Source organism: Vipera berus, assembly GCF_964194415.1.
Source record: "Vipera berus genome assembly, chromosome: Z".
NCBI classification, from domain to species: Eukaryota; Metazoa; Chordata; class Lepidosauria; order Squamata; family Viperidae; genus Vipera; species Vipera berus.
The window spans coordinates 41,509,687-41,522,846 of NC_138205.1; the positions used below are offsets into that span (position 1 = coordinate 41,509,687).

General features: G+C 38.2%; 1 protein-coding gene and 1 long non-coding RNA gene across 2 annotated transcripts in view; both read left to right on the forward strand.

The window, feature by feature from the left end:
• The first annotated feature begins 9,231 nt into the window (after positions 1–9,231).
• LOC308677076 lies at positions 9,232–12,220 on the forward strand. The gene is made up of 3 exons (XR_014028415.1): positions 9,232–9,267; positions 11,432–11,536; positions 12,211–12,220. It is a non-coding gene; the product is annotated as an uncharacterized lncRNA (long non-coding RNA).
• A 19-nt stretch (positions 12,221–12,239) lies between these two features.
• LOC308678961 (EF-hand calcium-binding domain-containing protein 3-like) overlaps positions 12,240–13,160 on the forward strand; it is a gene marked incomplete at its 5' end in the record, with an annotated part of 32,898 nt that continues 31,977 nt past the window's right edge. The window contains 2 exons of the mRNA XM_081346192.1: positions 12,240–12,273; positions 12,822–12,899. Coding sequence (XP_081202318.1) covers positions 12,240–12,273; positions 12,822–12,899 — 112 coding nt within the window. The remainder of the gene's footprint in view (positions 12,274–12,821; positions 12,900–13,160) is intronic.

The following is a 13,160-nucleotide window of genomic DNA, read 5'->3' on the forward strand; positions in this document are numbered from 1 at the left end:
ATCCTCAGCCTGGTATGTTAATAAACTGATTAATAATGTATTGAGAAAGGTAAAAGAACACAAAAATAATTGTGTATTTTTGTTACTTTTGTGCTACATGTGACAACTTTGAATTATACAGCCAACAGACTTTAGATAGACAGACAGACAGACAGACAGATAACCTTTATTGTCATTTTTACTCTGGGCACAATGGCACACATTAAAATGAAATTTAGCTGCTTCCTTTCAAAGTGTACACATACATAACACACATTTAAACATCCTATATACAACGTATGTATAGACATACACCCTTACATATAAGTAACATATAAATATTAATCACTGTCCATCTTGAATACATAACGGAAGGAGGAAGCTTCACAGTTTACAAGGTGAATACTGTATGGAACAAAGCTGTGACTGAATCTGGATGTTCTGCTTCGGATACCACGCAGCCTCCTCCCAGAAGATAACAAAGAAAACACATCTTGAAGAGGATGTGTAGCATCCCAGACAATCTTGCAGACCCTGCTCAAGCAACACTTATATACCATATCCTGGATGGAAGGGAGGGGACTGCCAATAATCTTTTCAGCTATCCTCACTGATCCCAGCACCACCTTCTGTCTGAAGCAATGATGTTTCCAAACCAGACTGTGATGCTGTATGACAAGATGCTCTCAATCGTCCCTCTGTAGAAAGTGGTAAGGATGAAGGAAGATGTGCTTTTTTCATGCGATGCAGATGCTGCTGTGCCCATTTCACCAGTTTCTCACTGTTGAGCGACCAAGCCAACCTACTCGTTAGCTGCACACCCAGGAATTTGATGCTGGTAACCATCTCCACAGGTGAATCATTAATACACAAAGGAGTGTGGCTGTGCCTGCCTTTTCTGAAATCAACAATGATCTCTTTGGTTTTTCCAGTGTTTAAAATTAGGCTGTTTTCCTTATACCAGTTCATCAAATGCTAAACCTCCTTGCAGTAAGCTCCCTTATTGTCATCTTGAATAAGGCCCACTACTGTTGTATCGAGGAGATCAATCCTGACTGCTCTTTAGAAGATCAGATCCTGAAGTTGAAACTCAAATACTTTGGCCACCTAATGAGAAGGAAGGACTCACTGGAGAAGAGCCTAATGCTGGGAAAGATTGAGGGCAATAGAAGGGGACGACAGAGAATGAGGTGGCTGGATGGAGTCACTGAAGCAGTAGGCGTGAGCTTAAATGGACTCCAGAAGATGGTAGAGGACATTGTCCATGGGGTTGCGATGGGTTGGACATGACTTTGCAACTAAGAACAACAACAAGTGTTGTATCATCTGCAAACTTCACAATATGGTTGGTGGCAAACCTAGCACAACAGTCATTATTTATTTATTTAATCCCATTTATATCCCGCCCTTCTCCGAAGACTCAGGGCGGCTTACAATCTAAGCACAAATCAATGTGCTTAGCAATAGCCTTCATTCTATGTATATGCCTGCTTATTAGGGCTTTCGCCCCCCCCCCAAAGCGGCATAATTACAAAGTCAGCTTATTGCCCCCAACAATCTGGGTCCTCATTTTACCTACCTCGGAAGGATGGAAGGCTGAGTCAACCTTGACAACATGGGTCAACATGTGCTGTGGAAGGTCCTTCATTGATTCCTGTGGGGAAACTGCATGCAGGGCTCATCAGGAAGCTTTAATATATATGATAGATATAGATGTAGATGTAGCTATATGGATTTTTAAAAATAAAATAGAATTCAGAGATTTTGTATCTACAGAGATACCAGTAAAATGGGAATTTAGCCGTTTCAAAGTTATCCCTTTGTATTCTCTCCCTTCTGGGTCCCCGCTATTAAATGAAAGCACATTTATTAAAATAATGTATTGTTTACTTTTTCTTTCATGTCTATTTTTTCTGCTGGCCTTTATAGAAGAAGAAACAATTACTTTTCTGGAAAAGAAAGTTGCTGATCAGGAAGAGGAAGAGAAGATTTCTGTTAAGGAAGAGAAAACTGCTGCTGATCAGGAAGAGGAAGAGAAGATTTCTATTGAGGAAGAGAAAACTGCTGCTGATCAGGAAGAGGAAGAGAAGATTTCTATTGAGGAAGAGAAAACTGCTGCTGATCAGGAAGAGGAAGAGAAGATTTCTATTGAGGAAGAGAAAACTGCTGCTGATCAGGAAGAGGAAGAGAAGATTTCTATTGAGGAAGAGAAAACTGCTGCCGATCAGGAAGAGGAAGAGAAGATTTCTATTGAGGAAGAGAAATTTGCGGCTGATCAGGAAGAGGAAGAGAAGATTTCTATTAAGGAAGAGAAATTTGCGGCTGATCAGGAAGAGGAAGAGAAGATTTCTGTTAAGGAAGAGAAATTTGCGGCTGATCAGGAAGAGGAAGAGAAGATTTCTGTTACGGAAGAGAAATTTGCGGCTGATCAGGAAGAGGAAGAGAAGATTTCTGTTAAGGAAGAGAAATTTGCGGCTGATCAGGAAGAGGAAGAGAAGATTTCTGTTAAGGAAGAGAAATTTGCGGCTGATCAGGAAGAGGAAGAGAAGATTTCTGTTAAGGAAGAGAAATTTGCGGCTGATCAGGAAGAGGAAGAGAAGATTTCTGTTAAAGAAGAGAAAATTGCGGCTGATCAGGAAGAGGAAGAGAAGATTTCTGTTAAGGAAGAGAAAACTGCTGCTGATCAGGAAGAGGAAGGTAAAGAGAAACAGGAAACTGCTGCAGAGGAAGAAAAGGTTGCCATTGAAGAGTTGGGTTCCATTTTAGCCAATAAGGGTATTTCCCTGAGTGACAAAGAGCTGGAAGAGGCCTTGACAAAGGCAAAAGTAAATGGTTGGTATTTATATTCTAACTTTTGATTCAGGGGTACTCAAGTGGCTAGCAAGATAAATTGCAAAGCAACTTTACCATCTCCCGAATAGGTTGAATTACGGCTCTCAACATCTCAGTGATGGGGAAGGGTACTTTAAATATAAAAACAGTCATTTCCAACTGTTTTGTAGCCCTAGCACTCCCAAAGCAATCTCTATTGCAATTTGAAAGCAAATTTCTGATTTTCAATAATACCATTTGGATTTAACACAAATCCAAAACAATAAAATTTTCTACTCCAATTATATCAGACCTCCAGTGTCATGTCACAAAAGCTTGGAGGCCACAAAAATATAAGTAAATGGCTGTGTATATTTGTCAGTGCTCACACACATGCACAAATATACACTTCCTTCACCTAAAATCAGCCTGGCTTATCAGAATATCTACTGTATTTTCTGGCGTATAAGACTACTTTTTAACCCATGAAAATCATCTCAAAAGTTGGGGGGTCGTCTTATACGCCGGGTCGTCTTATACGCCGGGGAAAAAACATAAATCAGTCGAGTGTCCCCGTTCTTGCAAAGCCGGGCCGCCCCGCGCAACCGAGCTATCTCCGGCGTGGCTCCAGGCCGCCAGGCCGTTCCAAGTTCCAGAAACTTCCGGGGACTTCTGGCGGGCCTGGCGCCCCTCTCGCCCGCAGACCACGCAGCGGCCCTCACCAGCCGGCCTCAGCATGGCCGCCCCAAGCCCGCCTCTCCAGCGCATGTAAGTATTTTCCGGCGTATAAGACGAAAAACCTTAAAAAATCATCTTAAAAGTCGGGGGTCGTCTTATACGCCGGGTCGTCTTATACGCCGGAAAATACGGGTAGGTAGAAATCATTTCTAGTGGTCTACTTTCAGGCAGAAAAGAGAGTAGAAGCTAGGCAGGGCTGCTTTGCAGTAAGAGTGCTGGATTTCTGAAACAATCTCATAGGGGGGTCAGTTTGGCCCCCTTCTAATTGTATTCAGACAAAAACTGTTTCAAAAGATATTTTAACTAGAGTGGATAATTTGTGAATAGTTGTATTTATGAGTGATTTTATTTTCTGAGTTGTTATTATTATTACTACTTGAATTGTAATTTTACGTATGTTGATTATGCTTAAATTTACCAAATATGTTTTATATTATTTTTACATCATTTTAACTGAAGAAAATCATTTACATTGTGATGATATGAATATAAAGAAGTGTGACCTCTAACTACAACTCACTCTTTGTAATTAAAAAAAATGCCTAAGAAGGAAGTATACTTTAAAAATAAAATCGTTAAACGTTAATACAATAAAAAAAGCAATCGGGAGAAAACTAATATTAGACTATGTTAAGTCTGATTAAAGAGACAAGGGAGATACCCAGGCATTAAATCATAAGCAATTTGGAGATTTAGCCTGGAAACTGTCTTGCTTGTGGAAAGCTCCACCAATGCCTAATGTAACATAAAACCACATCATCTTCTAAATTGCCTTATTGTGGGAAAGGAAAAGAAGAAAATGTTTCTAAACTCTTTTCATTGTCAGCCATTATAAATCAGTGCAAGAATTGTGAGAACAACATTTTGCTACTGCTACTTTTTCCCCCTTTTTTTCCCTTACAGTTGATGGGACAGTAAACCTCTCTAACTTTTTCAAGGCAGTTCATGAGATTCAAGGGTCACCTCCAGATGGTAAGCTGAAAGCCAACATACAAATATATTACATGCTTTTTTTGGACCCGCTCTTAAACTCTTCTTACACTCTTATGTTGCCTTTGACCAAAACAGGGATTTACACTGGCTGTAACCTTTTTATTTCAAATATTGCTTTCCTCCTAATAATAATAATGATGATGGTGGTGGTGGTGGTGGCAGTGGTGGTAATGGACCTTGGAGGTCATCTAGCTTAACCCACTGCTCAGGCAGGAAACCCTATAACATTTCGGACAAATGGCTGTCTATTCTCTTCTTAAAAACTTCCAGTGTTGGAGCATTCACCACTTCTGGAGGCAGGTTGTTCCACTGGTTAGTTGTTCTAACTGTCAGGAAGTTTCTCCTTAGTTCTAGGTTGCTTCTCTCCTTGACTAGTTTCCATCCGTTGCTTCTTGTCCTGCCCTCAAGCGCTTTGGAAAATAGCTTGACTCCCTCTTCTTTGTGGCAGCCCCTGAGATATTGGAACACTGCTGTCATGTCCCCCCTCGTCCTTATCTTCATTAAACTAGACATATCCAATTCCAGCAGCCGTTCCTTATATATTTTAGCCTCCAGTCCCCTAATCATCTTTGTTGCTCTTCTCTGTACTCTTTCTACAGTCTCAACATCTTTTTTACATTGTGGTGACCAAAACTGGATGCAGTATTCCAAGACATTGTAAAGTGGTATTAATGCTTCACATGATCTTGATTCTATCCCTCTTTTAATGCAACCTAGCACTGTGTTGGCTTTTTTGGCAGCTGCAGCACACTGCTGGCTCATATTTAAGTGATTGTCCACTAGGACTCCGAGTTACTACTATTGAGAAAGGTACCCGCTATACTATACTTGTACATTTTTTCTTGCCTAAATGTAGAACCATACTTTTTCACCACTGAATTTCATTTTGTTAGATAGCGCCCAGTGTTCAAGTCTGTCCAGATCCTCCTGTATCTTAAGCCTGTCTTCTAGAGTGTTGGCTATTCCTGCCAGCTTGGTGTCGTCTGCAAATTTGATGAGTTTGCCATCTATCCCCTCGTCCAAATCGTTGATGAAGATGTTGAAGAGCACTGGGCCCAGGACAGAGCCCTGGGGCACCCCACTACACACTTCCTTCCATGTAGATGTGGTTCCATTGAGGACCACATTCTGAGTACGGGCGGTCAGCCAGCTACGAATCCATCTGGTGTTGATGCTGTCTAACCCACATTTTTCTATCTTATCAAGTAGTAGGTTGTGATCTACTTTATCAAATGCCTTACTGAAGTAAATTATATCCACAGCTTTCCTCTGATCCACTAATTTTCAAAGAATGCATATTTTATGGCTCGATGACTGCAGTGATACTTGCTGAAGTAGACCCACTGCAGGCAGACACAATGTTTTTCAGTTAAATCAAGTCATGTAAAGAATAAATCTATATACATGTCTAAACCAGACCCAAATGTGCAGTTGCATGATAAAATGTGAGCCATTTCATGAATATGAAAAAAAGAGTCAAAACAATAACAACACATAAATGTGCCTGCAATGTTGCATAGGATTTGTGGCTATTTTGACAACTAACAGGACATGTGAGTGGAAAGATCTGTGACCTTTCCTTTCATACCATACTTCCTTGTTCTTTTATGGGGTACTTCAACCTAACTCCATTAACTTCTGGTTGGAACTGGGATTAAACTCAAAGAGGTAAGGTGGAAAAGAGTTTATCCCTCTTTGCTGTATACTCTTTGCTATGAAAAAGTAAATGTTTTATTCTATGCATGAAGGTATGAACGAATGTGATTTTCTACTTCTCCACTATACAGTGGTATGTATTCTAGGTGATTCCTTTCTTCTGAAACTTGCCTAGCATTCCAAATACTTCAAAAAATGTCCTGGATTTCCATTCCATTCAGTTATTCTCCCTCCCTCCCTCTCTTCCCCTTTCTTTCTCCCCTCTCTCTGTCTCTTCAATTCCTATGATCTGGATCTTCTTGTCCTCATGTTTTCCTTCTTTCTTGCAGCCAAAAAGAATGAAGGCTTAGAAGAGCCAAAGAGAGAGAAAATAGCTCCAATGATCACCCAAATAATAGTAAATGCATAGGCAAAAGGTAGCAAAAATGAGGGTGATTAAAAAGGGGCAAGCTCAGGGAGGGAAATAATACATTCATGCACATACTCAGATCCATGTAAACCAACAATGCTCTTTTTGATAAATCCAAATCAAAAAGTGGAACACAGTATTGTAACGTTTCCTTAACCAGAATAAATAAATAATAAAGCAAAAACAAAAATTCTACTCTAATCCATGACTGAGGAGGAAGTTAGATTCTCAAAGACTTTTTAAGCTTTTAACATAATCAAGGTGGGAGCCACATAGATCTCTGAGAAGATTCTGATTTAACTGATCTGTTTCTATAATTGCTTTGTTTTCCTATCTATCCATGATATTCTCAAGTATATTCTCTTCGTGCTGTGTGCCAGTTGAGCCCATATCTGGAACATTTTATTTATTTTGTATTTTAATTCCATTTATATCCCGCCCTTCTCCGAAGACTCAGGGCGGCTTACAAGCTTAGCAGTAGCCTTCATTCTATGTATATGCCTGCTTATTAGGGCTTTCGCCCCCCCCCCAGCGGCATTATTACAATGCTCCCAGTTACTCATGCCCTAATCATCTCCTGAATGCAATGCTTTTTTGTGTAAAAAAAAAAAGTGCCAGAACTCACACACGTCATACAACCCGCCTTGCCTACCTTACAAGGTTCCATCCAAAAAAGGCGTTCTATGACACAAAACGCCCTACCTGAATGGATTATTATAATATACTCTACACGGGGCTGCTCTTTAAGATTGTCCCTCAAATTAGCCATCTTCTGTGGTACATCTTCTGAGGAAACCAATACCTTCTCCTTTCTGTCAAAAATTTGTCATTCTGCAAAAAAAAAGCCTTGTGGAGGTGACCTACTACTCCAATAGAATTTGAAAATTAAAAAAAAACCTTGAACTTTCTTTTTCTGTAGTAAATAGTGCTTTTAAAGTAATGCACTGACTGTCTATATTCCTGCACACAAATACATGCACACATAAGCAAATAACTTTCATTTCCAAATTGTCCCATTCTCATGCCTTTCCCATGAACAATTGTGTTCAAAGTTTTCAGAATTTCACTGATTTTCACTTCTTGTGTAATTATCAGGAAATGCTATGTTTATTTCTCTTTTAAGGAACAATGACGCTATTTTCTGAGCAGCTACAATCTAACCTGGTGTCAGAGTCAAGACTAGAATCACAATGAGCTCTGCAATCCCTTAATGGGAGCTGTTCAGATGTGGGTTATGTGCACATGCAAATATTCTGTTTACAGTAAGCACCCTAGAAAGAAAAACATCCTCAGTTTAAAGAGGTTTAGGCCAGAAGTCTCAAAAAATTAAAAATTAATAGGACATTTTCTTTTATTGCTTTAATATTTTTTTTCTTTTGCAGAAAATAAAGTTGATATTGATAACTTGGATGAAGTCTTGGAAGAAATGGGAATATGTTTAACCAACAGACAACTATATGAAGCATTTAAACACATTTCTATAGATGGTTGGTTTCTTGGTTCATTTAAACAGAATAGTTGGTATCTAACCTTTGGTTTTATTCCACCAAATAATTCTTATGCTTTTACAAAAAGTGAAGACTTTAGAGGAGAGCTAAAGTACTTGTGCTGTAATTCACCCAGGTAAACTACCAAATCCTTGCAAGAAAATGAAACACTTTATGCCTATTTGAGAATTTGCAATGTATATAATTTGGCCACTATCTAAATGTAGTCTTTTGAAAGGAAGTATGGAAGTATGGAAATTCACAAAATGAAAATATCAATCCATAGTCCATTATGACTAAGGGGGAAAAAACCACGATGAAAGACCATATTGCATTTATTTGTATGACAACTGTCAAGCTCCGAGTAAGGATTATAAAAATATTCATGCAAACTAAGTCTGAATTTTATTTAAGGGTGAGTACAGAGGGGTCATTGATTCAATTCAGGAATTGCTTGCTCTATCCTTGACCTTTTTGATATAGTATAGTATCTTGCTTCTTAGTTTTTACTTATTGTCCTATACTTATTCCCAATTGTTCATTTCCATTTTTGGAACAATTAATGCAATTTTTACATTATCATATTGTTGAGTTCAGCTCAAGAGTTTACTGTGCGCTAAAGTAGCACAGATCCTTTTCTATAAGGAGCTGCTTCTGTTTCTGCCTAACCACTTCTTAGACACTTAGTAATTTGTACTAGTGAACTAAATTTTATTCTCTTCCATCTCAAACACATAGGTCTACTTTCACTTGTCTCCTCTTCTTCACTCTATTTTATAATTCTCACCTGAAACTGCAGACAATTCAGTTGATAGAACATAGAATAAGAGAGTTGGGACCTTGGAGGTCTTCTAGTCCCACCCCCTGCTTGAGCAGGAGACTTCATATCACATCAGACAAATGTTTGTCCAGTCTCTTTTTGAAAGCCTTCAGTGATGAAACACCCACAACTTCTGAATGCAATCTATTCCATTGGTTAATTGCTCCCACCTTTAGGAAAATCTCCTTAGTTCTAGGTTGCTTCTCTCCTTGGTTAGTTTCCAACCGTTATTTCTTGTCTTGCTTTTTGGTGCTTTGATCTTAGAATGTTTCGTTTTATCCCTTCTCTCGGTTTCTTTCTTGCAGATGATGGGATGGTGGACAAGCAAGCATTTATGAGAAGTGTAAATGCCCTTTTGAGGAACCAGCATAAAGGTAAGTTGAAGCATAAAACTGAACGAAGAATCATAACACTAAAGATATATTAAGATTTTTTGTTAAAACATTTCACATTTGTGCGACTATTTCAATTAAAACAAATTATAATATACAATATTTTTATGATACTATATATGATAACATGGGTCTAAAGTTTCAGGATCATGCTGAAGGCTGAAAGCAGCAAACAAGTTATCTATGCCCAAACTATATTTTACTTTCTAATTTTCCACAAAGTTTTTATTTCTCTCTTTAAAAAAGAGAAATGTGGTGTGGTCTCTTTAAAAAAGCTACTTGAAGTTGAAATTAGAATCAAAAGGATGAGAGGAAAAAGGTAGTTTTGTTTTATGTCTAAAATGCTTCTGTACAATGAATGTTCCAGTAGTATAGGTAACATGAAATTGGCAAGAATCGGACAACCCTCCCAATTTTGTTGCAATTGCAGCTAATTGAAAGGCTCAGATAAAGAAGAAATTCTTGACGCCTTTCCTAGGGGAGAAAGAATATGGGCCAATTACTCCTGTGGAGTTCAACCCTGACCTGAGCAAATAATGTAAAATTTATTTCAATAGTTGATCTGATTTAGAAAAACAGTCCAACTCTGATTTAGAAAATAACTCTGATCCCATTTGGGCAGTCAAGCTCACTTGTTAAAATAGGTCAATTTGATTTGTATTTGAAAGTCAATTAGGAAGTCATTTCTTTATGTACAGAGAAGCATCAAAATTACCCAGATCAGTTTGGAGGCAAGCAATTCAATTCAGTTCTTTGAACTAACATAATTTAATTCAGAAAGCCAAGATTTGACTAAATTGCTTCACTCATGCCCTTGTCATCGCACAGTTCCACTACTGCAATGTGATCTACATAAGGCTACTCTTTAAGACCATTAGAAAGCTTCACTAGACCAAAATGCAGGGCCGTGGGGATGGCAGCCACTGGTCAGCAGACTTCCACCTGAGATACAAGGTGCTGGTTATTACCTGTCCTGTTTCAGGTTTCAAATTCATATACAAACATTTGCTAAGTGAGAATAGAATTTACTCAAGGCTGAGTAGATAACTGGCAGATTAGGAAAGGAACATAAATCAAAACAGAGTCTCTGGGAAAGACAGCTTGCCTGGGTAGTTTTGCTTTGAACAGGAACGTGTGGAAAAGAAGTCAAAATCTAATCCAAAGTTCAGAGAGCCATGCCAGGTTTGTCAGCCAGTCCAAAGGTTTGAATTTCAAGATTCATGAGCAGAATGCACAGGAATGACATACCAGAGCAAGAGATCAAACAGTGGTTTCCAACAGAGAAGCATAGATAAGGGCTGCCTCTTAAATCAGGCTGTAGCCAGCTGTCTTTAATTAGGGGAACTACTTCCTTGCTCAGCAAGGAATCCCATTCAGTGTCTTTGCTCTGCTCTGTGCTCAGTTCACCAAGTCCAAGAGCTTGAAGCCATCATCAATGAACTGCTCCAGCTATTCTAATGGTTCTTGAATTTGATCAGCCTGAGGTGATTTTCTGGCTTGATATCTTCTGAAGTTCCAGCTTTGTCAGAGTCTCCGTTCTGAGGCACAATATTATCTATATAGTGTTATATGGCACAGGACCAAGTTGTTTAAGAGATTATCTTTCATGGGTTTTGCCCAACCAGTACAAATTGGGAGAATTGGTATGCTCTGTGTCCTATTGATTAAGCAGTGCCGTCTATCAGGACCCAGAAAACATGCTTTCTTTGTTGTGGTATCTGCTCTGTGGAATGAGATTGATGTGGCTTCTATCCTGCTGAAGGATAGAAGGCCTTGAAGATCTAGTGTTCTCCCAGATCTTGTCAGAAGTCTTGGAGTAGAGTGGATGGAATCTCTTGGATCTGCTTTTTTGTTTATGTTTCTATACCGACTGGCTAAATCCCCTCTTGTCTGTTTCTATTGTGTTTTCTTTTTGTTTTGTTTTGTTTCTATCCCACTTTTATTTTGTTTACTATATTAAGAGCTTTCCAGAGCTGATTTGGAATTGGGAGGCACCTAAATTGAATTAATTAGTTAAATAAAAAAAAGGAAATGGCATTGAAATGGCACAAGAATGAATAGCAAAATTTATGGAAATATGTTCAATTAAACTGATGACATTATTTGGGATTCAGTACATGCCCACTACATATTTCTCTTCTAATAGACAAAAGAGTAGATGTCAATACATTGGACTCCATCCTAGCCGATATGGGCCTTTATCTAACAGAGCAGGAGATTAAGGAGGCTCTAAAAAGGACAACCTTTAACAGTAAGTACCAGACATATAGAAAAGCCAATGTCTCATCCCCTTTCTAGGCTTCCACAGAATCATCCTATCTTTTCTCCCATGTAGAAAAGCAGCTTGCAAATAATTACCTTGAACCTTTAAGAAACCCACAAAAAGGGGGAAAGTTAATCAACTCTTAACCTACTGTTTTCATATCTCTCAGACACTATCTAGCCAGGGTTATTCTGAAATGTTAAAAATACAAGGGGAAAATGGATGGATTTTATTTGATACATAATTTGAACCTTAATGCTGCATTTCTATACCAGCTGTCTAGACTTTTTCTGGGTTATTTCTATTAATCAAACTGGTGGAATGCTTCATTCACCATCAACCAGCTCAGGGGATCAATATACATTAAAAAAAACCAGGTGAAAGTTGTATTAGAACATTGTGGCTGCCATCTTGAGTTATTTTACCAAATTTTGCAGACACTCTTACCTCGCTCAACTTTCTATACTTTTTTCCAATTGAAAGGTGGTGTCCATATTTTTATACTGCTAACTTATTGATAGAGAACAATGAAATTTTCCAGAGAAGAAAGCAGCTATAAACAAAATCAAATTAATGTGGAAATGATTGTCAATTATTAATAAAATAAAAGCATCTTCATGGGAACATTTTTATTGTCAAGTCTAATTTTTTTAAACTTATAGAGGATATGACTGTGAATTTGAAGGACTTCATGTGGGCAGTTGATGACCTCCTCAGTAGTCAAGGTGAGTTTTAAGCCTTTCTGGAAATAATGGGAAGGCAACAGATAAATGTTGAAGTGAAATTTGGAGTTCTTGTTAGTCAAATGGATGCTCCAGGGCTAAAGCTTGTTTGATTATAATAGAAGAGCCAACTATAGAAAAGGACATGAAAAACCAACTTCATGGGCGCTGCAGGTATCTTAAGGTAGCTAAAAGTAAGTCAGACAAAAAAAAGCCAGAAAGACTTAATGCAGGCATGTTAGGGGCCAACCTACTGAGTTGCTGACTTAGTAGATACAAGATTTACTGTTGATTGTAAAGAAAAAGGAAAAGAAAGAACAAGATTCCCTTGAATGAATCTTTATGAACACATCCATGCAGGGTTTGGGGCAAAAATACAGAAGTGGTTTGCCGTTGTTTTTTTTCTGCATTGTGTTACATCAGTTCTCCATCTGCAAAGCTGGGATAATAATTATTGCTATGAAATAAAATGAACAACTACTGGGATTATTTCTGATATAATAGATTATTTCTGGAAAAAGATCAATATTAATTACTGTTTTTAACTAAAGAAGAACTAGAGGATGTTGACAGCTTGGACGACACCTCAGAAAATTCAGAAATCTTCCTAACCCCGGAAGAAGAGCAGGGTATGTTGAAGATAACAAAGTTTAATGGTAAAAGTATCTTGTGGTTATAAACTCATTAGACAATGTAATTGGCATTTTTTAAATTCATCTTCCAAAAAATGTTATATTTTTATGTTGCATAGAAAGTCTAAATGTTTAATCATCCATAGGTTTGGGGGGTGGGGGTGGCTTGACATATTTGTTTACCATTCTAATGGAATTGAGAGACCAAGTCGTTCTCAGATTACATCTATAGTCCAAAATAGTGCTTGCTCTATACCT